The sequence below is a fragment of the Stomoxys calcitrans genome, chromosome 1 (assembly GCF_963082655.1).
Source record: "Stomoxys calcitrans chromosome 1, idStoCalc2.1, whole genome shotgun sequence".
In the NCBI taxonomy this organism is placed as follows: Eukaryota; Metazoa; Arthropoda; class Insecta; order Diptera; family Muscidae; genus Stomoxys; species Stomoxys calcitrans.
The window spans coordinates 171093580-171121027 of NC_081552.1; the positions used below are offsets into that span (position 1 = coordinate 171093580).

At 39.8% G+C, this 27448-nt stretch overlaps 1 protein-coding gene and 1 long non-coding RNA gene across 12 annotated transcripts in view; one reads left to right on the top strand and one right to left on the bottom strand.

The window, feature by feature from the left end:
• Positions 1–27448, top strand: part of LOC106093102 (protein Smaug) — a 57302-nt gene that overhangs the window by 12437 nt on the left and 17417 nt on the right. For all 11 annotated transcript variants that reach the window (XM_013260091.2, XM_013260092.2, XM_013260087.2 and 8 more), the window contains 4 exons: positions 15109–16169; positions 16236–17217; positions 17333–18023; positions 18122–18341. In XM_013260091.2, the coding sequence (XP_013115545.2) occupies positions 15370–16169; positions 16236–17217; positions 17333–18023; positions 18122–18341 (2693 nt within the window). In that variant the 5' untranslated portion in view covers positions 15109–15369. The remainder of the gene's footprint in view (positions 1–15108; positions 16170–16235; positions 17218–17332; positions 18024–18121; positions 18342–27448) is intronic.
• On the bottom strand, positions 24134–25400 carry LOC106093104 (uncharacterized). The gene is made up of 2 exons (XR_009396665.1): positions 25236–25400; positions 24134–25117 (listed from the first exon to the last, which is right to left on the bottom strand). It is a non-coding gene; the product is annotated as an uncharacterized LOC106093104 (long non-coding RNA).

Sequence of the window (27448 nt, forward strand, 5' to 3'; positions counted from 1 at the left end):
CCAATGAGTGCTGTCCGATTCAAATTTAAGCCAAGTCCAAACGGCGTGCCGCAGTGCGACAACTCTTTGGGGGGAAATGTGTTTACATGGCTGCGATACCATTTTTATACCCTTCACCATAAGGTGGGGGTATACTACTTACGTCATTCCATTTGTAACACATCGAAATATTGATCTGAGACCCAATAAAGTGTACATATTCTTGATCTTCTTGACATTCTAGGTCGATTTGGCAATGTCCGTTCGTCTGTCGAAAGCACGCTCACTATCGCTTGAAATTTTGCACGAATACTTCCTATAAGTGTAGGTCGGTTGGGATTGTTAATGGGCTATACCGGTCCATATCTTGATATAGCTGCCATAAAATCCGATCCTGGATTTTGACTTCTTGATACAGCTTCCATATAAACCGATCTTCCGACTAAACATCATAAGCCTCTAGAGGGCGCAATTGGCTGAAATTTTGCACAACTACTTCTTCTATGACTATAGGGCGCAATTTTTATCCGATTTGGCTGAAATTTTGCATAATGACTTTCACTTTGGTCTGCAACAACGAAACCAATTATGGCCCCTATCGGTTCATAACTTGATAAAGCTCAAATAGCAAAGCAATTACTATTTATTATCCTTTGTTTGCCTATAAAGAGATATCGGGCAAAGACCTTGACAAATGCGATTTAGATTCGGCCCGGCCGAACACTCTTACTTGTTTTCAAATGACATAGTTTCTCACAAATGTCGCCAGCATTAGGTGGCGAGACTAACCTCTGCGGTACAGTGGCCTCCTGTGAGTCGGACATCATTCATTAATATTAGAGAAATATCCACTCCACCTATTCCTCAGTTAAATGATCATGGAAAATTTGCAGTTTAACTACGAAACATTCAGGGTTTGTCCTAGATAGTAAGAATGAGTTTAAGATGGTGTAAATAACGATGTGATGTCAAAAAGAAAAAACAAAACTATACACATATGACAAGTAAGAGTGTGGTGAACGGAACGAATTGTGCTCACTCCTGTAGGATGTGATCCGGGCGATCACGGAGGACGTCAAGTGTGAACACCTTTTACGGACTGTAAAGGAGGAATGGAAAAGTCAGTACTTTACTACTTTTTTCCACCCGAGGAGTACCGTAGTACCCCGCGACGGATTTAGTACCTTTTTGAAGCTCTAAGAATTTTTCAAACAACTCGGATGTTTTCCAACCTTTTTTTCTAAAGAGGCGAGTATTTCTCACTTAGCGAAATTTGCCACGATAATATAAAATAATCACTAGTTAGCCGATCGAATCAAATCCATCCGATTGTCGAATTTGCGTTATGCAGATCGTTATGCAGGGGCAATATCAGTTCATATTTAGAAACAGATGCCTCATGCACAAGTCATCTTATTTGACTTATTGGGCTTCTAGAAAGCTGTGGGAGAAGTACGGACCCCTGATACTTGGCCTCCGAATTCTATATGAGATTTGTGCTCGAGTCCCAGATATCTCTCATTTAAGTCCCATATTGTACCGATCGGTCTATATGGTGGTGGGGCGTTTCCCCTAGTCACTTGACTCGAAATTTGAGTATCTGATTTGTGTTTTTGGGTAACTATTGTTGTACAATCACAAATTCGTCCAACCATCTCCGATATATGTATATTTCGGATATATCGCAAACCCTTCGTCTTCGGCTTCCATTAAGGTACAAGGGATTCTTCTCCCTTATTACAGAGTTTGGTCAGAGAACCAAAACTTTTTCTTTACTTAAATATCCTTCACACATTGTGTAATTTGTAATCGGCAAGACAGATATATATTTTGTATACCTGAACCCCAATATTCGTAACACCTTTATGGATAAAATAAAAGTACTCTTTCGGCCCCAAAAAATACATTTTATTACCATTTCAAAATTTGTATTTTCCATCCCTGCTGTGCTAAAAACCTGGATGGTAAGACCGCGAACAGTCTTGGAGTGTAAGGAGGAGATGAGCGTCTTATCCAAATCCAATCACCTGATCATGTGTGAACGTGATTGAATTACAATTCTAAGTGCGTGAGCATAAGTCAGTTAAATCCTGCTCATGACTCGCGAGAAACTCACCACTCACAAGAAAAATCACGACACATGAAAACATCATGATTCACGAGAGTCACTCATTGCTGTCACGAGAAGCTTAGCTGCGAGCTACCGGGTGCGTCCACAGGTTGCGGATAGTAAAATGCTTCATACGGAGTAGCTGCAGTTGCAGTCGCGGACAACCGGCTCTTACACAAATACTGAGTGCCTATGATGCTCAATATGACAAGGCGGGTTATTGGCGCCTTTAAATAACCAACTTGTTCCCGGGGCGATCGGTTCTTCGGACCGGAACGAGCTGGCTAACCTACAGAAGCTTGACGAGGAACGCCCCCTCCAAATGAAAATGTGGCTACAGCAACAACCGTCCCGGGCTGTGTGTCTCTGATGACAATGAACACTACACGGGTTGGAACACTTGAGCTTCGATTTATGTGGTGTTCATCGTCATTACGAGAAGCTCCGCTGGAAGCTACCGAGCGCGTTTACAGATAGCGAATAGTGGAATGCTTCGTATACGGAGTAGCTGCAATTGCATACGCGGACAATAAGCGATATCGAGTGGAAAGTCTTGGTGAGAGGCCAGGCGGCCTCGTCTTTTACTTAAATACTCAGTGCCTATGACACTCGATGTGACAAGTGAGTTATTGGCGCCTTTTTGTTACAAGTGGTCATAACGTTCCCGCGGAGATCGGTCCTTTGCACCAGAACTTACCTATGGAGCTTGACGGCAAGTATGGCTACAACAACAAAATCATCAGTCCTGGCTAGGAATCTGCGATGGGTAAATACCCTTCTGATCTCAAAAAGTCAGAAATTAGTTATATTTAGCCGCTATATAGATCGATCGACAAACTTAAACTTAAAGGCAATACATTGGTATTTTTTCATTAGATTATAAGCCATTACGAGAAGCATTTTTCATGCGTTTTTAATTAAATTTGAAACAGTAAATTTTGGTACCCTTCTACACCATTTTGTCGAATATCGTCCAGATCGGACCATATTTGGATATATGGCAGCTATATGGACCGATGTGCAGACATTGGGTATTGAGCACATAAAAGGAGCATTTCTCATCCGATTTTGTTATGGCTTTTTTTTAAATATATGCCTTTGTACTTTTTTTAAACGTTCGCTGTATACCAGATTATTGGCTGAATAAAATTTTCGTGGCATGAGTATGAACAGTCAAATAAATTTATACCCAATTTTCATATTAGCCAAATTGCGTTGGTATAAAATGTTAAGGATATGTTCATATATGTGTGCATAATTTGTTGTTTGTTTTAAGAATCATTGTGTGTGTTTAATGTCATCGAACATATCTTACTATTTAAGGTATCAATAACAAACAAATAATATACTCAACGATAGTTGATAGAAGATGACAAGCTTATAGGTGTCAAAGCAAGCTAAACTGCCGAAACCCTATGTACGTGCATTACGCCAGAGTTTCCTGCACCGGAAAGGAAATAATGCATATTTAGAAAATGCAAATGACGCAAACTGCATCCCACTGAGAGCAGAATTCTGCTTGCGGCATGTTCTTAGAAAACTCTCATTTATCTATATTCACAAGCGCCACCAACCAGTCTATGTGCGAAGTTCAAATTCTTTATCTATATATAATTTATCTATGAGTTTATTTTCAATAAAGACAGTATTTTCTTTCTCACTATGAGTGAATTCTCTTTCAACAATATGCTACTAGAGGCTATGCTAATCGCCAGCCACAGCAGCTAGTCGCAGAGTCATGATTGATGCAAACAAATTTGTCTGAAATACGAATTTGCACATCTCGAAAGTATCAACAAATATCAAATAAGTTATGTACACAAGTTCACGTCCAAATACCTTAGCAATTTATATGTATGTACATTAGACCAGTCCTAATTTGCTTGCGGAATTTGTTATTTATATCAAACTGTAATCGTAAAAAATTAAAATTAAAACTAAAACTAAGAAATTTAACTATAGAGGGTATACTAGGTATATAGAAATGGTAAATGCGTAATGCTGCCGTAACCAAACAACGTTTAAACATATCAAAACATACAAAAGTAAAGCTATGCATAACCTACAATTCCACATTTCTACCACGTTTCACATGGGTTCAAAAAAAAAAAACACATAGCCTTTATACTTATCTCTGATATACACTAATGACCTCTAAAACCCACTCAGATAGAACCATAGAAATGTATAAACCAATCCCATTTTGTAATATTTGAAGTCGAACCGGACAGCTCCCAGATCTCGGTGGTGGGTAAACCAAATTAAGCAAAATTTCTTTTAGGGTGCAGCGCAATACATTTCAATGATTAAATCAATTAATTTTTTAATTGAAAATTTCAATTATTGAATGAATTAATTTTTAATTGAAAATGACAAAAATTATTAAAACAATTATTGAATGAATGAATTAATTTATTAATTTTTAATTGAAAATTACAAAAATTTCCATCAGGATCATAATTGAAAAAAGTTCAGATTCAATTAAAATCATAATTGAATCAAATAATTTTTTATCAAATCAAAATGTTAAATATCCAGATCTAAGAACTCTGCGACTAAGTTAGGGTGCGTCCGAAGGGATCTGGGTTTAAGTCGAGTGAGTCTGGCTGGGCAGTTAAATAGGTGACGGCAATCGTGTGGTCCCTGGTCACAATCGGGACATACATCCTGCACGTTAGCATCAATCCTTGTTGTGAACGGGTTGAGGGTGTTGCATCTGTCGTATAGTAATTGAGCCGGAACCACTCTGGTTTGGGGAAGGTGAATTTCTTTACGTGCAATTTGAGGCGGTCGTTCTCCAAGGATCATATTTACCCGGTAGCTATTCACCGCATCTGCTACCGCGTAAGCAAGAATGTTTTCTATACCCGCTTGATCTACCGATTCTATCTTGAAGCGCTGAACGCTGAAGCGCTCTAGATTATGTAGATCCACATTAAGGCTTCCGAGTGGTGGATACCTATCCACAAGATAGGTGCACTGCCAAAAAATTATAGTCGCTGGCAGTAGTCTTATCATTTTTAAAAATTAATTTTAAGGACAACCAAATAAAATTGCATTAGGTTTGGCCCTGTCGAACCTTGTATACCCACCACCATGGATGCAACATACATAAATTTGCCCAGAAATTTCATTTAACAAAAGCGGCCATTCATGGGGGAAAATTTGTACAATGGTCAATTTGCCTTGTCGTTTAGACGTCTTTCTATCCTTTTCACACAATTCTTAAGTCCACCGATTCTTTCGTTAATTAACGATGTTGGTTAGGTAAAGAATATAGGTAGGAAATCGCACTACAGGTTAATTAAATCTTAAGATGGAGGTGGCTACAAGATTTTACATCAACATTTTAGGCGCGTCTTCTTAAATCTAATAAAACTCAACCGCTTTTATCCTTTGCCTTTAAGTACCACATTTGTTTAGATGTTCTGAAAGCCAGCTGTTTTATGCAAACCATCAATGAGTTTATCTAACTGCGTAATCCGTTGCAAATCTTTACTGTTTACCCAAGCCAAGTTTGTAAGATCCACTCTTTTGTACAGTTGCACGTACCAATGTATATCTCTATAGGCAATGTTTTTGCGTCTACTACAAATTGGAGCTGCACACAATACATACCTGCCATTCGAAATACAATTAAATACACACCATTCAACATGAAAAGAAAAATAAATAAATAAATAATTTGTTTAACAAATTATTTTGTGCTTTATTAAAATGTGAAAGCAAACATGAGCAACCTAAAAATGGTGACAGAAGAAAAAATGATGAAAAAAAACATTAAATCCGTGAAGTTTTCCTAATAGAGTAGTCGTTAACTTTAATATTTTTAATGAAAATAGAAAGTCTAAAAAAGGAGCATATTTCTGTATATGTATTACAAATTACAAGCAAGAAAGACTTTAAAAATTAAAAACAAACAGAAATATAAGGCTGTTGTTTAAAAAATGTACAAAGGATGTCATAAAACTACTCACAACTGAATATGATTAGTTAAAAAAAATATTCCATGGAGATTTAACGTGTACAGAGCGAGACTTTCCTTTAATGAAAGAGAGCTAGCCGACTCTTGCCTAAATACTGAGAGCCTATGATACGTGCTATGAGAAGGGGGATTTATTGACCCCTCATAATAATCAATGGCCTTAACGTTCTCACGGCGATCAGTCCCATAGACCGAAACCCTTGGAGCTTGAAGAGGATCGCTATCTCGATGTACAGAAATATGGCAACAACAACTCAAAAATGTCGCCAGCTTTGCAAATTATAAAAATTTTCAAATCATTTATATGAAGAACCTCTGCAAAACTTCTCTTATATCAATAAGGGGTTTGCGATTCATGTGACATCGGCACAGCATGCGATACCTCTTCGTAGTGTAGTTAGCATTTGTGATTGAATAAACACCACAAAAACATATTTCGGATGATCTTGCCTTGTTGATTCGAACTAAGGATAACCTTTGGACCACAATGACATTCATAAGTCGCCAGCGTTGGAGGGGAAATGCACTCTAAAAATATTTGATAATCTCGTCAGCTCGTTTTTACTGTTGGCCATGGAAACTGTGTATAGTGGATATGGTGTACTAAAAGTTTGGCCAATCCTTTCTATAGAGAAACAAATTTTATGCATATTTTTTGAGTTATTATGAGGGTGGTGCTGGTTCCTATGACTTTTTTGTCTTGCAATTAATTTTCATATAAAAAAAAAAAAAGAATTTTTTTGTTTTTGACATTCAATATGAATTTGTGCCATACATATTAACAAAACGTGTAGCAGACAAACAAATAATTCGAAAAAAAAAAAACAAATTGAAATGAAATAACATAAAGCAGAAATTTTAAACAAACAAAAAAAAAACACAAACAATCCAACTATAGAACAAAACTAGATCAAGTGAAGACAAAAGAAAAAGTGCGCTAACAAAAGTTAATGGCAATGTGAACAACAACTAACCACCCAGCAAAGCGAATAATAACGAATTACAAAATTTTTGAACAAATGAAAAAAATCAACTTTTACATATACAAATTACACTTAAAATATCAAATCTTATGAAATCGCTAAAAAAGATTGGATCCATTTTGAGCAACGACACCTGTTAACCATTACTTATAACTGAAAGATGGGGTCTATTTTTGCTAACGACATCTGGCGTCCAAAAGGCGTATCTTTACCTATTGTATGTCTTTGGGCACTCAGTATTTAAGTTGGAGCCGGTACCGTCCGGCCTTTCACTGCTACTGCTTATGGAGCATTCCACTATCTGCAACTTTTGAACGTACCCGGTAGATTTCAGCTGTGCTTCTCCTGATAACGATGAACACCACACAGATCGAAGCTAATCGGCGCCTATTCCTCCTTTCCTATCCTTTCTACTAAGTGCTGTCGCTCTGTTCCGGAAGAGCAGAAGTAAACTTCTCACATATCAATGAGTGCTGTTGAGCTGGCAAAATATCGATATCACTAGCGATACTATCGAAATTTTATTTTTTGTTTTGAATATCGATTAATATTTTTTTTATCGATATGATCGAGAAAGTTTCACTGTTGCAAAATTAAAAAAGAAAAAGGGTGAACGCTTGCTATCTTCGGCTGGGTCAAATGTTATATATCCTCAACCGAAGATCACTTTGGTTCTTTGCACGGTTTCTCCTAACAGGCAGAAGCTAAAGAAAGAAAATGCTAGGTCATAACAGGGAATACCCATGGATTCATATATATTTGGTTTATACGGGAGCTACATTAGTTTATAAACCGATGCGAATCATTCTTAGCACAGAGGAGGTCATATGAGAAGTCATCATGCAAAATTTGAGCTAGGTTAGGTTAGGTAAGAGTGGCAGTCCTTTACAGACTCACTTAGACAATTTTAAGTCCACGGTAGCGACAGACCAAGGCTTCTGGCGGTAATCGAATCCACGACCCCTGCACTGGTAATCCAAACACGCTACCAACTCGGCTACCGGGTCTCTAAATCGGATAAGAATTGCCCCTCAAGAAATTCGAGAAGTCAATTCGAAAGATCGGTTTATATGGGAGCTATATCGAGTTATGAACCTATTCGGATCATACTTGGTAAGAAGTCGTGCGAGAGTCGTGCAAAATTTCAGCCACATCGGATAAGAATTGCCCTCTCTATAGCCTCATGAAGAATAGTCTGAAGATCGGTTTCTATATCTAAACATGGACCGATTGCGACAATTTACAATTTAAGCCGATCTACATCAATGATAAATATTTTTCTCAAAATTTCGAGCGGATAGCTATACTTTTTCAAAAGTTAGCGTGCTCTCGACAGACGGGCACACAGAAGGTTTTTTTTTTTTTTTTCAAAATATAGGTGATAAAAAAAATAAGTAAAAACGTGCTAAGAGCCGCCGGGCCGAATCTTGAGTACCCACCACCATAAATTCAGTAAAAAGTTTATCAATATTAACACAGTTTGTGTTTGAACTTTTTTATAACAATCAATCGAGAAATTAAGGCTTAAATCAATTTTTAGACCGGTTCTGGTCATAATTGACACGGATGTTGGAAGTCATAACTGAAGTCGTATAGGATGAAAACTGAGGTTAGAAGGACTCAAGAAGTCAAAACTGGGGATATGGCCCATTTGCATTCCACAACTACCTACATCGATATGAAGTATTAGAGCAAAATTTCAAGCGAATATCTTTATTCGTTCGAACGATTTCGTGATTTCGGCAGACGGACGGATGGATGGACTCACGGACATGGCTAGATCGACATAGAATGTCACGACGACGTTCACGAATATATATACTGTATAGGGTCTCAGATCAATATTTCGAGTTGCTACAAACGGAATGGCTATATTAGTATACACCCCAATCTAGGCGTTCAGCGTCAAAGGCGAACACGCTAACCGCTAACCTCTGCGCGAGGGGGCCTCCATAAACACACATTGTTTTATACATTTTACTAATTATTTTTATACGTTTTGAGCTAAATTTATTCGGTCTTGAAATTATTCATATAATCGGGTTTGTCCGTCTGCAGACCGTAGGGTTCTCTGTTTCTATTACAAATAGAAAACCTAATTTTAAAAGTTGGGCAGAAAATGTGTTTGCTTTAACAGCATTTGACTGATTTCCTAGATCGCGATGTCATTTGGCATCACACCACCTTCATCGGTAGGATCTGTTCGCAAGTACCCTTGATTCCACTCAATATAAGCGCAGTAGAGCGTGAACTTTGTCTGTTAAGAGGTAGCTATCACAAAAGTTATGTTTAGTGTAAACTAGAACATAGCAATCGAATAAAAATTGTGGTTACTAAATCCGAACATCGGAGGCCACCGTAGCGTAGAGGTTAGCACGTCCGCCTATGTCGCTGAACGCCTGGGTTCGAATCCTGGCGTGAACACCAGTAATTATTTTCAGCGGTTGTTACCCCCTCCTAATGCTGGCGACATTTGTGAGGTACTATGCCATGTTAAAATTTCTACCCAAAGAAGTGTCGCACTGCCGCACGCCGTTCGGACTCGGCTATAAAAAGGAGGCCCCTTATCATTGAGCTTAAAATTTGAATCGGACAGCACTCAGTGACATGTAAGAATTTGCGCCAGTTCCTTAGAAGTTTGCCCAAGTCCCTTAGTGGAATGTTTATAGGCAAATTTTCATTTTCACTACATCTGCACAAGTGTAAATCGGAAGACTATTGTATATAAGAGCTTTATCTAAATCTAGTTTGGTTCAATGTTGCTAAAACATTAAAGCACAAATAAAAACAAATTTTTGGCTTTCTGTACTTTGGCCCAGAAAAAGGAAAGACAGCCCTACTGATAAGAATACCAATCGGATTGTTATTTTGTTTGCTGGGATAACCATCTTTTCATTCACAAACATTGTAGTTTTCTTTTTTAGAAGCAGATTTTCTGGCCCTAGGGTCTCTGGAAAACACATGCTAGCTGGATGTGGAAGATTCGGTAATAACCATCTTATGCGTCATTGTAATTACTCGAATCCGCTATTTGAAACAAAACGATTAGTTATATTGGATATTTTGTTACTTTTGCAACTATTGTCAAGAATTGTGTATTGGGCTGCATGTACGCTTGTGTGTGTCTCTTAAATTACCTCAAATGTAGTGTAAATGGTCTAGATTTGATTTTGGATTTTGTTAAATGGAGATAATTTATCTTGCAATGCTAACGTGCTTTAAGTGTGCTGCAAACTCCACATGTGTTTTTATAGTAAACTATTGTAGATTCCTTTTAGAAATTATTACTGAACTAGTCTAGGGTTAAATTAAATGTTTATTTCAATAGTATAAAGAATTTAAAAGGGAATAATGTTAAAAAGAAACATTTAAAGTGAGAATTTGATTTGTGCGTCCGCTAAGGTAGTGTGCGTCCAGAGGTATCTGGGCCTGAGTTGTGTGCGCCCTGCTGGACAGTTAAATGGACAATGTGTGTCGTGTGGCCCCAGGTCATTATCGGAACACACATTCTGCACGTTTGCATCAATCCTTGCTTTAGGCGGCTGCATCTGCCGGATCGTAATTGAGCCAGAACTACTTTGTTTTGCCCATGGAGGTCAATTCCTTCAGATGAAATCAGAGACGGTCGTTCTCCAAGGACCACATTTACCCGGTTGCTATTCATCGCATCTGCTACCCTGTTTCTCTTTTGTAGCGCTACACCTCTCGCTCTAGATCATCGACCTTAAGGCTTCTGGGTGGTGGATGCCTATCCACATATATTTTACTATGATCCGATTAGGATCGTATTTAGCATGGAGGTCGAAGATTCCATCCAAGTCATGATTCCAAATTTCAGCAATATCGAATAAAAAATGTTTATTTTACGACGGAACATCGGGAGGTCGCTCTATGTAAGTCTATTCAAATGCAAATTTGCCCATGAACAGGGGCAATCTTCTCTCACATATCAAAGAGTGTTGTCCGATTGAAGTTTAAGCTCACTGATATGGGGACTACTTTTTATAACTGAGCCCGAACGGCGTGCCGTAGTGCGACACCTCTTTGGGAAAAAGTTTTTACATGGATGGCATACCATTTTTCAAATAGCATAGTTCCTCACAAATGTTGCCTAATGCTGGCTGGATAGGTTAGGTTAGGTTGAAAAGAGGGTGCAGATATTAATCCTCTAAATTCCGTGCTACTTACAAAAGCCTTAATTGTTTTCCATGCCAGTAGGTTCATGTCTGGTATAGTATTCCCACCTAAGTGCCGGTAGGACTATATCAATGATTTGACTATATCAATATACATTTCTATCATATAGAGCACAACTTTGAAATTAATAGGCCAATGGGTAAACAATAATTTAAACCAATACTCTGCTCGATAGCTTCATATTTGAAGATTGTAGACTGATTGAAAAAGACAGACATACGGTCATCGACAAATAGTCTTTAACGATCAAGAATATTATACCCTACACCACCACTGTGGTGCAGGGCATAATAAATTCGTGCATTTATTTGTAACGCCCAAAAGGAATAGAGGTAGACCCATTGACATGTTTACCTATCGACTCACAATCACTTTCTGATTGGATTTAGCTATATCCGTCTGTCCATGTTAATTTGCGTATTTTTATCCATTTGTCTTAAAATTTGGCACAGTTTTAGTTAAACTTTTTTTTTGCATAGAGACGAAGCCCTTTAAATTGGAAAAATCGGTTTAGATTTGGAACAATCCAATTTTGACTCCAAATGACTGGCGACCACGCAGACAATTCGCGACCCAACGTTTCAGGCCTGGCTGAAGGGACGTGTGGTTGATGTCCTGAAATAGTTTGGCATGGCTGGTCGTGTTGAATGCTTTCGATAGGTCCAGTGCCACGAGGAACCTCCTATCACATGGCCTGGGCTGATTGAAGCCACGGCAAATGTGCACAGAAAAAAACGTCAAAAATTTTTCAATTCAAAATTTAATTGAAAATAAAATTGTTTTCAATTAAAAATTTAATTGATCAATTATTTTTATATTTAATATGAGTTTTTTCAATTATATTCGTTATTGAAATTTTTGCCGTTTTCAATTAATAAATTCATACATTCAATTAATTGATTCAATTACGTTTTTAATTGAATCTAAACAATCATAATCAATCAATTATACAATCATAGTCAATCATTTTTTTTTAATTGAATCTTAAAAAATGTTCAAATATGATGCTTAAGTAAATTATATTAAAGGCACTTTTGTTCTCGACAATATAAAGTGAAGGAGATTTCAAAGGGCCACACGTCCCCCATTTCGACAAATTGGCAACACAATGGCAACTGGTTCTACGTGCCGGATTAAGAGCGAGAGAGTTTTTATTATACGGGTGGCCACGGTTCTTTTTTTTTCTATCAGCCAAACCGCAGGGGATGTCCCCTATGAATACAGTGCATTGTGTTGGCGAGAGGAAATTAGGAATTGGAGGGAGGGAAAAGGATGTAGTGCTTATTGACATTTGTCTTAATTCTTTGGGTGTCAAAGTGGGTGGGGAAAAACATTAACCGGAAGTCGATTCCACATACGAACGGTTCGGGCGAAATAAGAATTCTCTCTATAAGGCATTGTGCGGTCCGCTGACCAATCAATTACAAACGGGTGTGAGTTCCTGGAATGTCTAGTATCCCTGACATATATCCTTACATCAGGAATAAGAAGACGAATATCAGACGAACACACACAATGAAAGTACCGATAGAACAGCGCCAAACAACCCACATTGCGATGATCATCAAGGAAAGTAGTAGAGTTGGATACCCCACTGTCCCTAATCCACGCCATCGCTTTCCTCTGTACACGGTCCAGTAGCTCCAGGGATGATTTTGAAGCTCCAGCCCACACATATGAGTGTACTCCATTTTCGGCCTTATGAAAGTGGTGTGGATGTTAAGAAGATCAGACGGAGTGAAGTAATTCTTACACCGTTTAAGGAAGCCTAAACACTTGAATGCGATTCATTCGACCCCACACAGAAATGGCCAGCAAATCATGGCAGAGTGTATCATCCATAACCCGCTTCTTGTCCTCAATCTCTCGAAGACTCGGCCTAGGGTCGAATGAGTACGAATGACAGAGATTACTGTCATCCGCAAATGAGTAGATCAGATTCAATGTCTGACCCAACAGATCGTTGATGAAGAAAGAACAGAGCCATTTATGCTCATTGGAAGTGAACCCATCTACAATGACTCGAATAGTGCGATCTTTGAGAAAGCTTAAAATAAATCGAACAAAGCCTTTAACGACACCAAATGCGACAAGCTTTGATAGTAGTGCACCGTGCCAGACCCTATCAAATGCCTTGGAGATATCAAGAGTCACAACCTTACTCTCACCAAACTGGTGGATTGAGGGACTCCAACGTTTCGACAGAAGTGCCATGAGGTCGCCCGTAGAGCGATTTCTGCGGAACCCATACTGTTGGTCGCTAAGAAGGCCATTAGGCTCTAAATACCTCACAAGATGGTGATTAACCATGCTCTCCATCACCTTGGAGAGAGCGGAGCATATCGCAATTGGCCAATAATTTGCAGGGTTGCCTCACCCTTCCTAGGTATTGGCTGAACGTTCGCAACCTTTCAACGCGCCGGGAAGGCAAGGTTGAAAAGGTTGCGTAATGGACGAGCGAGCGTCGAAGAACACCTGTGTAAGACAAGTGTTGATATACCAGATGGGCCCGGGGATTTATTTACGTCTAGATTCTCAAGAATCTTTTTAACTCCACTAGTTCGGAAAATATTTTGGGGTCATGACGCCAGATACATACCCGGCAGGGAAGTGTTCCCTGCAAATATATCAGCCAACAGGTTAGTCTTATCAACCAGGTCAGTGATCGTTTGATCATCCTTAACAAGAGTTGGGATAGATGAAGAACTACCCTTTACCCTTTTCACGAACGACCAAAAGCTCTTACTTCCTCGTGTAAAAGCAAGAACCTCAGTACGCAGATGGTGTTGTTGTTTTATTGGCTTATGATGTTATGGGTATGTTAGATTTGTTTTTGTTAGATATTTGTTATTATTATGGTTTGGTTTTGTTATTATTGATCTGTTTAAATTGCCCAAACAATGCACCTCAAGTTCATGTTCCAGGAGTTAAACATCTGTGCACTTAATATAAAAATTAATTGGAATTTAAAAAAAAATAATTGGATCAATTAAAAAATTAATTGAAAATTTCAATATTTTCAATCATTTTTTAATGGAGTAATTAAAAAATAAATTGAAACATTTTTATAATTGAATATGCAATTGAAGCAGTTTCAAATGAAAAATTAATTGGATCAATTAATGGGATTTTTCAATAAGGCTCGGGAGGAGTAGTATTTCAAGCGTCTTGGGTACTGGTGAGAGTAGGAGATCGGTCTGTGAGACCCCCCCCTTGCTCGGGTTCGTTCCAGGCTTTAGTAGCGGGATGACTCGGCCCATCTTCCAGAACATCAGGTACTATACGAGTATTCAAATATAGATTGAGGACCGTTGTAAGATATTTGACTCCAGGTAGATCCAAATTGTTGTTATTGTAGCCACATTTTTATGTGGAGTTGTCGATCCTCGTCAAGCTTCTGTGGGTGAGCAAGCTTCTTCCAGTCCAAAGAACCGATTGCCTTGTCATATCGTGCATCATTTGCACTCAGTATTTGTGTAAGACACAAATACTGTACAATGCAAATACGGCGTCTCAAACGCAAACTGTGGATACACCCGGTAGCTCGCAGCTAAGCTTCTCGTGACAGCAATGAACACCACACAGATCGGACCTCAATTTTCCAGCCTGTGTGGTGCTCACAGCTATCCCATGCTGGGGTAGATCCAAAATCTTCAGCACATCAGTGTAGAGATTCCGTCGGGGCCCAACGGACGGCTGTCCATCAACTCTCGGGATGCTCAATAAATTGGCAGTTGAACAACCTGACTCGCGAAAACACCTGTTCTTTTTTGTGTGAATCATTTTGTCTTACTTTGTATTAAATTTTTTGTAACTAAAATGCTTAAAAATCGTATTCGTATTTATATTTGCAGTTCTCTCTACCAACCACGACCTGTTTGCATCCAGCTGATGACAACAAGAACTAATAACCACTAAAACAATGCACTCAACATAGGCTATTGTCAATACAAATCTAACTTTTAGCTATTATTTATTGTAACCTAAAGGCAATTCGAGAAGAAAAGTCCTTTTTTACTCCAACAACTGTGTCAGCGACTAGTTAATCAGTCGAAGGACCAATACAAATTACACTTGGCTAAAGCATATCCATTGAGAAGAGAAACGGCATCAATATGAAATACACAACAACAAATACTGAAAATCAAAATACGACAAATGGTGGCATCAATAATAACAACAGCAACAACAATAATAGCAACCCCAATAACATCATCATCAATAGCCATAGTCATCATAGCCACAATAGCGTTAGCAGCAATAGCAATCCAGTAGTGCTATCGTCTCCGACGACAACTACAAACGCATCCACGACCAATGGCGGTAGCACCAATACCACCGGGAATGCTTTATTTTGCGAACAAGTGAACACGGTCACCAATCTCTTTGAGAAATGGAACGATTGTGAGCGCACAGTTGTCATGTATGCGCTATTAAAACGTTTGCGCTATCCCAGTTTAAAGTTTCTACAATATTCCATTGACAATACCTTGACACAGAACATGGGTTCTACATCCAATCTAAGCACCGTTGTCATTGACATGAATGCAAATAACCCCTCATATTTGCAGAATTTGCTGAATGCCTATAAGACTTTCCATTTGGGTGATTTGGTCGATACACTGTCCTCGTCATCGTCCGACAAAGATTCCATGCCCTCATGCTATGGATCTGATTTTCAACTAACGCACTGCGATGAGAGGAAACTGTACGGCAAGAAAGAGGATATACTGCATGAGGTATTGAATATGTTACCTCTCTTGAAGCCAGGAAATGAGGAGGCCAAAATCATATATTTATCATTGATACCGTTGGCCGTCAAGGATACAATACGACAAATTGTACCCGCAGAATTGGTTCAACAGATATTTTCATATATGCTAATACATTCGGCTATATCGAGCGATGATCGAAGGTGAGTTGGTAGACTTTAATACATGTGTGTTTTCCTTTTTCTATATGGGCATTTCATGATTTCCAGGTCCCTTAATGGCTGGCTACGTCATTTGGAAGAAAACTTGCAGTCATCTAACAACTGCGCATCATTTAATGTGGGCATACCACCCGTGCCAACCGTGCAAAACTCAAATTTTATGCCAAACCAAAGTAGTCTGATGGGCGGTTTGTTGTTGGAAAATCCCACAATGACCACATCGGGTTCGTCGGCTACTTCATCGTCGTCATCGGCTTTGTCAATATCTTCGACCGCGTCTAATGCTTCGGTGGCTTCATCATTTGGTAACTTGACACAGAATTGCAATTCGACAGCAATATCATCGCAATCGATAATGGGATCGCGCAATACAGACTGGCAAACAATTCAGCCTCCGAGTAGACAACAGCAGCAGCAACAACAACAACAACAACAGCATCAACTACAACAACAACAACAAGGTAAAACAACGGACTGGTCATCGCTGGTGGTCACACCAAACAGCAGTGCGATTAATAATGCGGTTGGCAACAGCAATCCTCCTGGCGGTGGCAATGTTGCCAACGGTGTTAGTGTTGGTGTCACTGTCGGCAGCAATAATGTTGTTGTTGTTGGAACCATAGCCGATCAACTCTGTGATAATTTGAATGGTATAACTCTGAATGAACTAGCATCTAGTCAAAATAGTTTAGGACTCAACATTGGGACGAGCATAGTCGATTCGCTTGGTGTGGTCGATACCAACAATTGTGCATCACTGGTCAATGGTTTAGCAGCAGCGGCAGCCTCGGCCAATGCCGCCTCGTCGGTGGCCACCACACCCAGCCTCTTTGGCCCACAAACAAATCCGATTATTAATATAATTAATAATAACAACACCTGTAGTAGTCAATTGAATGGCATCGATGATCATGACACCTCATTCTCAAAGAATGGTACTGAAATTTTAGACTTCGATCCCAATGTTAACTCATTGAATAATTGCGATAGTTGCAGTAACGGAAGCAGTAGTAATCTTGGCCAGTTGCCGGTAAGTGCAATGCAATATGATTTCGATAACTTCTAAATGTTCCTTGGAGCGCCACCCCTTTTCATTTTTAAAAATTAACATTTTTGTTTCACTTTATGTTCAACACTTTCTTCAGCCCCAAATGGGATATGCCTCTATACTAATGAGTAATTGCGGTGACCATTTAGATATAAACCGCTGGAGTTTGGATAGTAAATTTGCCGCTTTAAAAACACGACGTTCCAACAGTCTTACCACTCAAACCATATCCTCATCAGCATCATCCTCTAACTCGTCGGTGATAACTGTTAATGACAATTGTTCAAATTCTACCGAAAATTTGGCGCAATTTGCGAATAAGCCACGCAGCTTTTCTCTTTCGATAGAACATCATCGTGGTTCATTGACCAACAGTGGATCGGATACACGTCTGGATGATTTCAAACCGAACTACATTAAATTTCAAACGCGAAATGTCGGCATGTCTAGCATTGGACTATGGTTAAAGTCATTGCGTCTACACAAATACATAGAGCTCTTTAAGAATATGACGTACGAGGATATGTTGCAGATAAGCGAGGAATATTTACAAAGTTTAGGTGTAACCAAAGGTGCTTCCCATAAGTTGGCTTTGTGCATTGAAAAACTCAAGGAGCGTTCCAATCATTTGGCCAAAATGGAACATGAACTGATGAGTGGCCAGCTCAAGCTGCAGGCAGCCGTGGAAGAATTGGCCAATATTGTATTGACGCCCATGAAGCCAATAGAATTGGTGGCTGCCGGCGATGATAATGTTGCTTTAATGTTTTTGAAAATTGTAGATTTGGGTAGGTATCCAATGACATGTTTATTACATATTAAACATTTTTTCACTTAATGTGTGTGTGTGTGTGTGTGTGTGTGCGTGTGTTCTCTTACCATACAGTGTGCACAATTGCCCAGAAGGATCCCTATGCGGTTGTTGATGACGATAACATCAGTGTTATATTATGGATTTTGGATCGTTCCATACACAATGAGGCTTTTGTTAATCACGTTAATCAATTGAAGGAATTGAAATTCAAGCTGTCAAAATTAAAGATGTCTTTAACACCCAAAATGCATCATGCCAAAAACGGCAGCAACGGCAATTTAAATAAACCCAGGTGAGACGATAGCCCAATGCTTAATTTTGTGCCAAACAACCAAAAAATTGTTGTAATTCAAGATATTGACAAATATGGTGATAATTATGATAAAATTGTAACCGATTTAATCCGGATAGTCTGCAAAGTTTTGTTTGTTTTTATTCTGCTGATGTTTTTCGTTCTGCGTGCTATTTGTCACGTATTTTTTATACGATTTCCAATCGATCTCAACAATGTCGTTGGTGTTGGTATTATCCATGCTTATGTTGTTGTTGTACACTAAGGCGACAGCCCCTGCCGATGAAGGACTCCATCGGGTCAATATGCTACGTACAACCGGCTGCCATGGGATTGATCCATGCTTATGATTTGCAACAGTGCATGTATTGTGTTTTCATCTATTATTCATTGTCTAAGTTTTTGTTAAATATCCAGATAAAGGAATTCTGCAATTATGGTGAGGTGCCGTTCACAGAGATCTGATTAATTTTTTATCGAGCCCTTACCGAAGAAGGACTCCATCGGGTCATTTCGATACGCTCAAACGGCTGGGTTTGATTATTCATTGTCAAAGGTTTTGTTAAATATCCAGTTATAGGAATTCTGTAATTTGGATGAGCTGCCGCCCCCAGTGATCTGATTAATTTTTTTATCGAACACATTTTTGTTTTCATTTAAATTTTTAGTTGAAGAAAAAAATTTCGCGAAATTTTTGTTGTGTATTTTGTGTCCCAATACTTAATTTGCTTGCTGAATTCTATTAAGTATCCAAGTCTAGGATCTCTGCATCTTGCACGTTGCATAAGTTCTAGTCCCACAGGAATTGAGACGGCTGCATCAGCCAACACTACGGTGGTTCGCCGGGAGAGATTAACTTCTTTATGTGCTATTGGCGGCGTATATTCCTCAAGAACTTCATTCCCTCGGTGGCTATTTACCGCTTTCGCGCTATACCTATCGCTCTAGATCATATGGATCTAAACTGATGGGCGGTGAATACTTATCCACAAAATGGTGATTATTCCGGCACGGGATAACTATGAGCATCACACAGGCTGGAACTTTGAGCTCCAATCTGTGTGGTGTTATACGTTATCACTTAGCTGGGAGCTACAGGGCGCGTCCACAGGTTGCGGATAGTAGAATGCTTCACATGGAGTAACTGTAATTGCGGTCGCGGACAATCGGCAGTAACGAGCGGGGAGTCTCAGTGAAAGGCCGGACGGCACCGGCTCTTGCTTAAATACTAAGTGCCTATTATGCTGGATATGACAAAGTTATTACCACCTTTAAATAACTAAACGTGGTGGCGTTCCCGCAACGATCGGTCCAATGGACGAGCTTGCTAACCTGTAGGAGCTTGAGAAGAATCGCTACCACCACATGCAAATGTGGCTACAACTACAGTAGATACTGCTTGAAAAGCTAATAATTGTGTCTTCGCACGGATCTTTGTCTGCTGATGGAGGGGTCCCAGTTAAGAACTGACTAGACAGCCCGTAGCAGATAGTAGCACAGATTTCTAACAGTTATAGTTGCAAAGGCTGTCAAATGTGACACCAAGTATTTTGGCATAATTGGTGGTCGGAATCGTTACGCCATCGATTTTCCCATTCAACTGCTTACGTACTTCCGCTGTCAATGGGAGGAGTACTCAAAAATTGGTTGAGGATATCTAACAATGTGTTGCAGCGAAATAAGCGGCAATATAAATGTGGTCACAGATGCCGCTAATGTGTTTGTACGATTCCGTCTGGGAAGGCGGAGTAGAGAATAGATAGATTCCCCACCTTGTGGAACTCTTACTATATGGAGATTTAACTTTTAACTCTTAAGCGATTTAGGACCGACTGGGGGGAAGGCGTGCAAAGCAGTTTTCGTGCTATGCACGCCATGATGTTGCTGCTTAGCCATAGAAGTTCTTTAACGAGCCTCGAGAGGAGTATTGTCTCAAGAGTCTTGGCTACTGGTGTGAGAAGGGAAATGTTCTGTAAAATTCTCCCTTGCTCTAGTTCTTTTCAGTTTCAGTACCTGGGTCACTATTCCCATTTTCCAGACATCGGGGACTATGAGAGTGTTCAGGAACTGGATGAGGACAGATTCCAGTTTGCACGCTTCAGATGTTAGGCCTTAATCTGGGACACAACTGCCATCCGCCTTATATACACGTTGTATAACTATATTGGTAGTTGTTGTAGCAGTGTGTTGTCCACCCCATAGTTAGGTAAAAGGACACGCGTCTGGCAACCGCATTTGCCTATCGCTTCACTCGAAGACCTCTGATCCATTGTGTTTGTCCCATAAAGAAAAGATATAGGGCAGAAGAGGAACCCATTAGAAAAATATGAATACAAATTAAAAAGCGGGAATAGAGACCGAAAGAAGTCTTACCGACTAGAGGGCCGCCCGTTAGCCATTCTAGATCCTTGCAGAATTCCAGAATGACTTGGGGCTCGAAAGACTGTAGAAAGCTCAGTGAAGATAAGAGGTGTTCATTCGGCACGGGGCACTGGGACAGCAGATGCTGACTGAGATGACCCTACAGAAATTCTCATCCTCCCGAGTCCTTCGCCATGTCAATTCGCTGACTCCAACTGTGGCCGGCCAGGACTCCCACCAACAATCCAAGGTGATGCTTCCCCAACTCGAGAACAATCAACGTCCTCGTTTCGGAGAACTTCGGCCTTGGCAACCCTGCAGCCTACAACGACTGCCCACGCCGATTCAGCACATTCGTCTTTCGTAGGAATCCTCCATCCCAAAAGCCTAACACAAAGAAGGTTTCAACATCAGCGTCGCACTCTCAGAGTGCTTCCGCGACCCAAACCTGGCCAGCCCCTCCGCCGTTTCGTTACCCGCTACTGGTAACCCCATACATTCCGTGAAGTGGAACGATTCTTACGCAACCCATTGTAACATGACAACTATGCAAGCTGCAGGTGTTAATCAGTTTTGTCTGAAGGATCGCTGCGACCACAACTCGTTCTTCCAACTCATAAAGTCCCCCATCTCAACAACCATGTCTGGGAGACTTTTACCATTAAATTGCAAGAATTCATTTTCGGCACTGGGACAGCAATATTTGGAGTGGAATGCTGCGGCTTTACAAAGCTCGACGATTAAGGCGCGAAGGCTGACAACGTGGGAACAGCACCTAGCAACCTAGTTAGTATAACTGTTCTTCCGTAATGATGTCAATCGGAGTACATGAATAATATATCACACGCGCGCTCCACGAGACAAAAATTTTAATTACGCAGCACAATCTTCCATATATTCTTACGACTCACGAGAAATTAAGACAAATAGTTGACAAACAAGCAAAAGTGTACTAAGTTCGGACGAGCCGGCCGCTTGGGTACCTACCACCATGGATTTGCTAAAAATCAACCTTGTTTGTATTTGCATTATTTTGTAACAATCAATGCGGGTATTGATTGCGCCTTCTATGGTCGCAAGAAGTCATATCGGGGTATCGGTTTTAAAGTTCCTATATCTACTTATAAACCTATCGTTGTGGGTATTTGTGAGCACAAGTGTACTTAACGTACCAACTTTCAGCCAAATCAGGCAAAAGCTAAGGCTTTCAGAGCTCAAGGAGTCTAAACCTGATATCGGTTTCTATATAGGGCTTGGCTTGAGTGTTTTAGGGCATAAGTGTACTTCAAATTTCAAGAAATCAAATTCGGGGATCGGTTTATATGGCAGGCTATATCAGTATGTACACATTTGGATCGTACTTGGCACTTGGCCAAATTTAATCCAATTCGGATGAAAATTGAGTCTTCTTGGGCCTTAAGAAGTCAATTCTGAGTATCGGTTTATATGGAGGCTATATCATTTAATATATCGATTCGGGTCATACTTGACACAGATATTGGAAACTATAAAACAAGTCTTTGTGCCAAATTTCATCCAAATTGGGAATGAGAGAATCAGTTATATATATGTATATATATATGGGAGGTAAATCTACATCTGAAGCGATATGGCCCACTTGCAATCCTCCACGACCTATATCAATATGAAGCATCTGTACAAAATTTGAACGGCTTTCCTGTTTTCAACAGATGGACGGACATGGCTAGATCAACTAAGAATGTCAAGAAGATTAAGAATATATTGGGTTGCCCAAAAACTAATTGCGGATTTTTTAAAAGAAAGTAAATGCATTTTTAATAAAACTTAGGATGAACTTTAATCAAATATACTTTTTTTACACTTTTTTTCTAAAGCAAGCTAAAAGTAACAGCTGATAACTGACAGAAGAAAAAATGGAATTACAGAGTCACAAGCTGTGAAAAAATTAGTCAACGCCGACTATATGAAAAATTCGCAATTACTTTTTGGGCAACCCAATATATAAGGGCATAACTCATTTTTTTTTTCCAAAATAGCGTTTTTTTTTTTCCTATATTCTGGAAGACAAGTGTCAGATGCACCTTTAGGTAGGTGCAATTGCAAATAAAACATTTATTAAGATTTAAAAAAGCCTAAGTCAAGTTGTTTCCTTCTCCTGTAAAAAAAACAGAATATTTATTGTAGTAATATTAATTCTGGAAGACAAATGTCGTATGCACCTTGCCTCAAAATTTTCAGACGGATACGTTACAATTGCAAATAACAGATAATAAAATCTCCACCGGGTCAATTAACATGATAATTTGTTTGGTTTGCTTGTCTGCACTTACTTTTATTTGGTCTTAAAATCTTTTTGAGATTATTAACAGCATATTGTACAGCTTCTCATTGTTCACTCCCCCCATTACGACGAAGAATGCATCTACGACAAATAAGTACTGAACCTACAAGCGGGAACAGACTAATAGAATTTATAAGATCTATGCAAAAGAGCAAAGCCGTAGGCGTGGATGACATCCCAGCTGAAATGTTGTTGTTGTAGCAGTTTGTTGCGTTTTATCTTTCGTCTGCTTGATTCTGTTGAGTGCCAGGAACTCTGCGAATAAGATGGGGTGCGTTCACAGGGATCTGGGTTTGAGTCGAGTGGGTCTGGCAGGGCAGTTAGACAGGTGACGTGTATCGTGTGGTTCCTGTTCATAATCGGGACATACATTTTTCACGTCGGCAACAATTCTTGCTCTGTAGGAGTTGAAGCGGCTGCATCTGCCGGAACGTAATTGAGCCAGAACTACTCTGGTTTGCCGGGGAGGTGAATTTCTTCAGGTGTAATGGGAGGCGGTCGTTCTCCAAGGACTACATTCACCCGGTACCTGTTTACCGCATCTTGATACCGTGTGTGCATGACTGTTGTCTAGACCTGCTTGATATGCCGTTTGATCTAGAGGTTCTCTCTTGTAGCGCTGAACCTTACGCTCTAGATCATATCTATCCACACGTTGATGATTTGGGTGGTCTCTGCGATAACAGCCCAAAAGGTATTGCTTGGACAGCATGTAGTTATGTCTTCGCACTGGTAGGGTCTTTGTCTCCTGATGGAGGTGGTCCACATAAGAACTGAGGAGACAGCCCGTCGCAGTTCGGAGGGCGGCATTCTGACAGATCTGAATATTATTCCACTGCGTGTCACAGAGCTGACGAGACCACACTTGCGCTGCATGAAACGTTAAAGCGGACAGCGATAGAATAACCTCTTGTTTCAGGATATTTGCAATGCAGAGACGATTCCCTCAGAATAGATAGAATCAATTATAAGCAAATTTCCTAAGAAGGGAGACCTCTCTAAGTGCAACTGGCGCAGAATAGCCCTCCTGCTGTAAGAAAGGCCTTCAATAAAATCATCCTTAATCGCATTGTCGTCCCCTCAATCAACTTTTAAAGAAACAACAGACTAGATTTAGAGCAAATCAATCGTTTATCGATAATATTAATACAATGAAAATTATAGTGGAAAGGGCATTTGATTGAATCAAAGGGATGTATTTGGAGTGTTTTGGAAAATATAGGAATACCACAGAAAATTATAAATATAATTATCAATAGCTGAGACGGCGACAAATGCCGAGGCAAACTCAGTGAACCGTGATGTCTGCTATAGCCCCTATTATTCATCACTATGTTGGATCGCGTGCTAGAAATTTTTGTAAGCTCTAATATCAAACGAGGAATCAACTGGCGCCATAACGATTGTCTGGAGGCCCTTGAATGCGTCGAATATATTAACCTGCTCTCACTCAAAAAATGGGTCTCAAAATCAACATCAAGAAAACGGAATCGCTGAATACTAAATCATCAAATGGCACGGCTTTCATTATTAATGGGCAAAATATAGCAAACGTCGACAGTTTCACATACCTGGGAAGCGTTCCTTCCACAAATGGAGGAGCGAAACAGGATATCCTTAGCCGGATCCAGAAGGCGCGTGTAGCATTTATCAAGCTTTAAAATATAAGGCGTGCGAACAAAATAAGCATTACAACTACATGCCGAATTTTGAAAGCATGCGCGAAGTTAGTGCTTCTTTATGGTTCAGAAACATGGCAGAGATGAAAGAAAAACTACAAAGCTTGTAATGGACCGGGGTCATTCACAGACCCAAAGGGTTGCAAAAAGAGAGAGCTTATTATTCATGAAGCTTCAAATTTAATCCATTTCTTCAAGTCAATGAAGTATAATGATTTTTACAGCTTCTTTCTTAACCTTGCAGTACCCACTTAAAAATACAAATTGTGTAGACTTTCAGTTTCTTATCGTTTCATTAAAAGGATGTCAGCAGCAAAACTCATTATCTAACAGATGGCGTTGTCTCGGCCGATGTTGAGCGCTCAAAATCATCGTGGTTGTTGCAATTTATAGGTTATAATTTCGTCCATTGGCTGATATTTCCAAGTCAAAGGGAAAAATGAATATTGTAATTAAAAGTTGTACAGAAAATAAATATGTTTTTAGAAAATGTTAGAAGTAATAAAGGAAAATTCTTAGTTATATGCTTACACTTTAAATTTTAAGGAAACACTTTTAAATCGAGTATATCAGAAAAGTTTAAAAGTAGGCGCATGAATTATATCAAAAAGGTTTTTAAATTGGTGTATGAAAAGTGTAGAGCAAGGCGTATTTATAAGGTGGCCGCAACGGCGATTTGCAACAACAAAGCATCTTTTTTTTAAGAACTTGATATGTCAAAATTTTTATACAGGGCGAAAAATCGATTCGCCGTGACATTTAAAATTTACGGCAAATTTGCTTCAACCAATCAGAGCAAGAAGAAAGAAGTTTATTAATATTTAAGTGTCAAGCTAGAAAAAACAAATTATAAAATGTTCAAACTTCCTATAAGCTCCAGAGGCTTTTCCCACAAAACCACCAAGATTGCAGTTTAAATAGTTTGGTATATTAGGTTATTGTAGCGATAAAATAGCTTACAAATACAGCCCAGGGTAGTTCTGGCTCAATTCATTTGGGCTACAATTGTTTCCAAGATGTTGGCGTGTGTCTCGATTATAACTAGGGACCACACATCACAAATGTCACATGCATGGTAGTGCACATGAAGATTCCTCCTGAATTGAGTTCATACTATTTGGAAGGGCAGGATAATTGGCGTACCAATAGCAATGGGCAAATAAATGCAAAATTTGCCCATGAACATTCCACTAAGGAACAGGGGCAACCCCCTCACACATAAATCAGTGCTGTCCGATTCAAGTTTAAACTCAATGATAAGGAGCCTCCTTATTATAGCCGAGTCCGAATGGCGTGCCGCAGTGCGACACCTCTTTGGAGAGAAGTTTTACATGGCATAGTACCTCACACAAATGTTGCCAGCATTAGGAGGGGAAAACCACCGCTGAATTTTTTTTTTGATGGCCTCGCCAGGATTCGAACCCCGGCTTTCAGCGTCATAGGCGGACAAGCTAATCTCTAAGCCACGGTGGCAATGGACTCAAATAGAAATATTGTGATTAGAGCTCAGTCGCCACAAGGACGGTTTTTGTACCCCTTTTTGAGGCTCTTGCATAATTGTGGGATTTTCAAATTTGTTGGCTACGAGAATGATTTAATCTTGGTGTGTAGTCGTTTAGAGTGCATATAGTATGTTGCCAAGATTGGCCAATGGATTTGACGTTAAAACCCGAAAGATAACATGGTGTGTTCAGGGAAACACTCCTACATGTGGAGCTGCCGCTCACAACTGATAAGGATCCTTACAAGCCATTGCAATGTCAAGACTTTGACGTCGCGCTGGACACATAACGGACTTACGCATTATTTGTGGGGATGAGGAAGAGTTATAGACGGTTGAGCATCTATTGTGGCATTGGCCTGAAATTACGGGGGTCGGTGCAGGACAATGTCTAAATGAATACCCTTTTTACTTGTCTAAATTGTTTCCGGGCTCATAGTCCTTTCGCCATTCTTGACTACAATAGGGGCTGATATTTATAATTGTCCATGGTTCAAGCAGAAAATACAATGTTGTGCAAAAGAGTAAAAGTGAATAAAAATAAAAAAGCATGTAATAAATAAACCATATATTGGATCGAGGTAATCATTAAAGTTTACAAATTGTTCAAATGTTTGCTTTATATACTTCTCATCAAGAACCAAGACAAAATGTATGTTAAAGATTAGTACCTGAGTCTAGTTTGTAGAATTAAGGAGAGACCTTTTTGCTGCCTAATACTAAACTCTTCGCACTGTGTTTCGCTCAGCTGCGGGTCTACATTGGCGCTGCATTGTTTACTATTGATAATTGGAGGTGGTGATATTCGTCTGGCTGCTGTAGCTAAGCGGGCTCGTTCCGGTCCAGAGGACCGATTCCCGCGGGAACATGGTGACCATCGGTTGTTTGGGAGCGCCAAAGGCTCGCCTTATCAAATCGAGCATCGTGGGAGCTGAATGTCCGCCACTGCAATTGTAGCTACTCCGTATGGAACGTTCCACTGTCCGCGGCCTGGTGGCTCGCGGCTGGGCTTCTCGTGATAGCGATGAACAACACACAGATCGGAGCTCAGGGTTCCACCCTGTGTGGTGCTCGTGGATATCCCGTGCCGGGACTTAGGTTTCGGCATTGGTAGGCTGTGGTCTACTGTTAAGTCTCTCTTAAACCCCGTCAGAAGTGATAACAGGAGCGGAGAGTCTCAGTGACAGGACGGTCGGCACCGGCTCTTGCATAAATACTGAGTGCCTATGATGCTCTATATGAC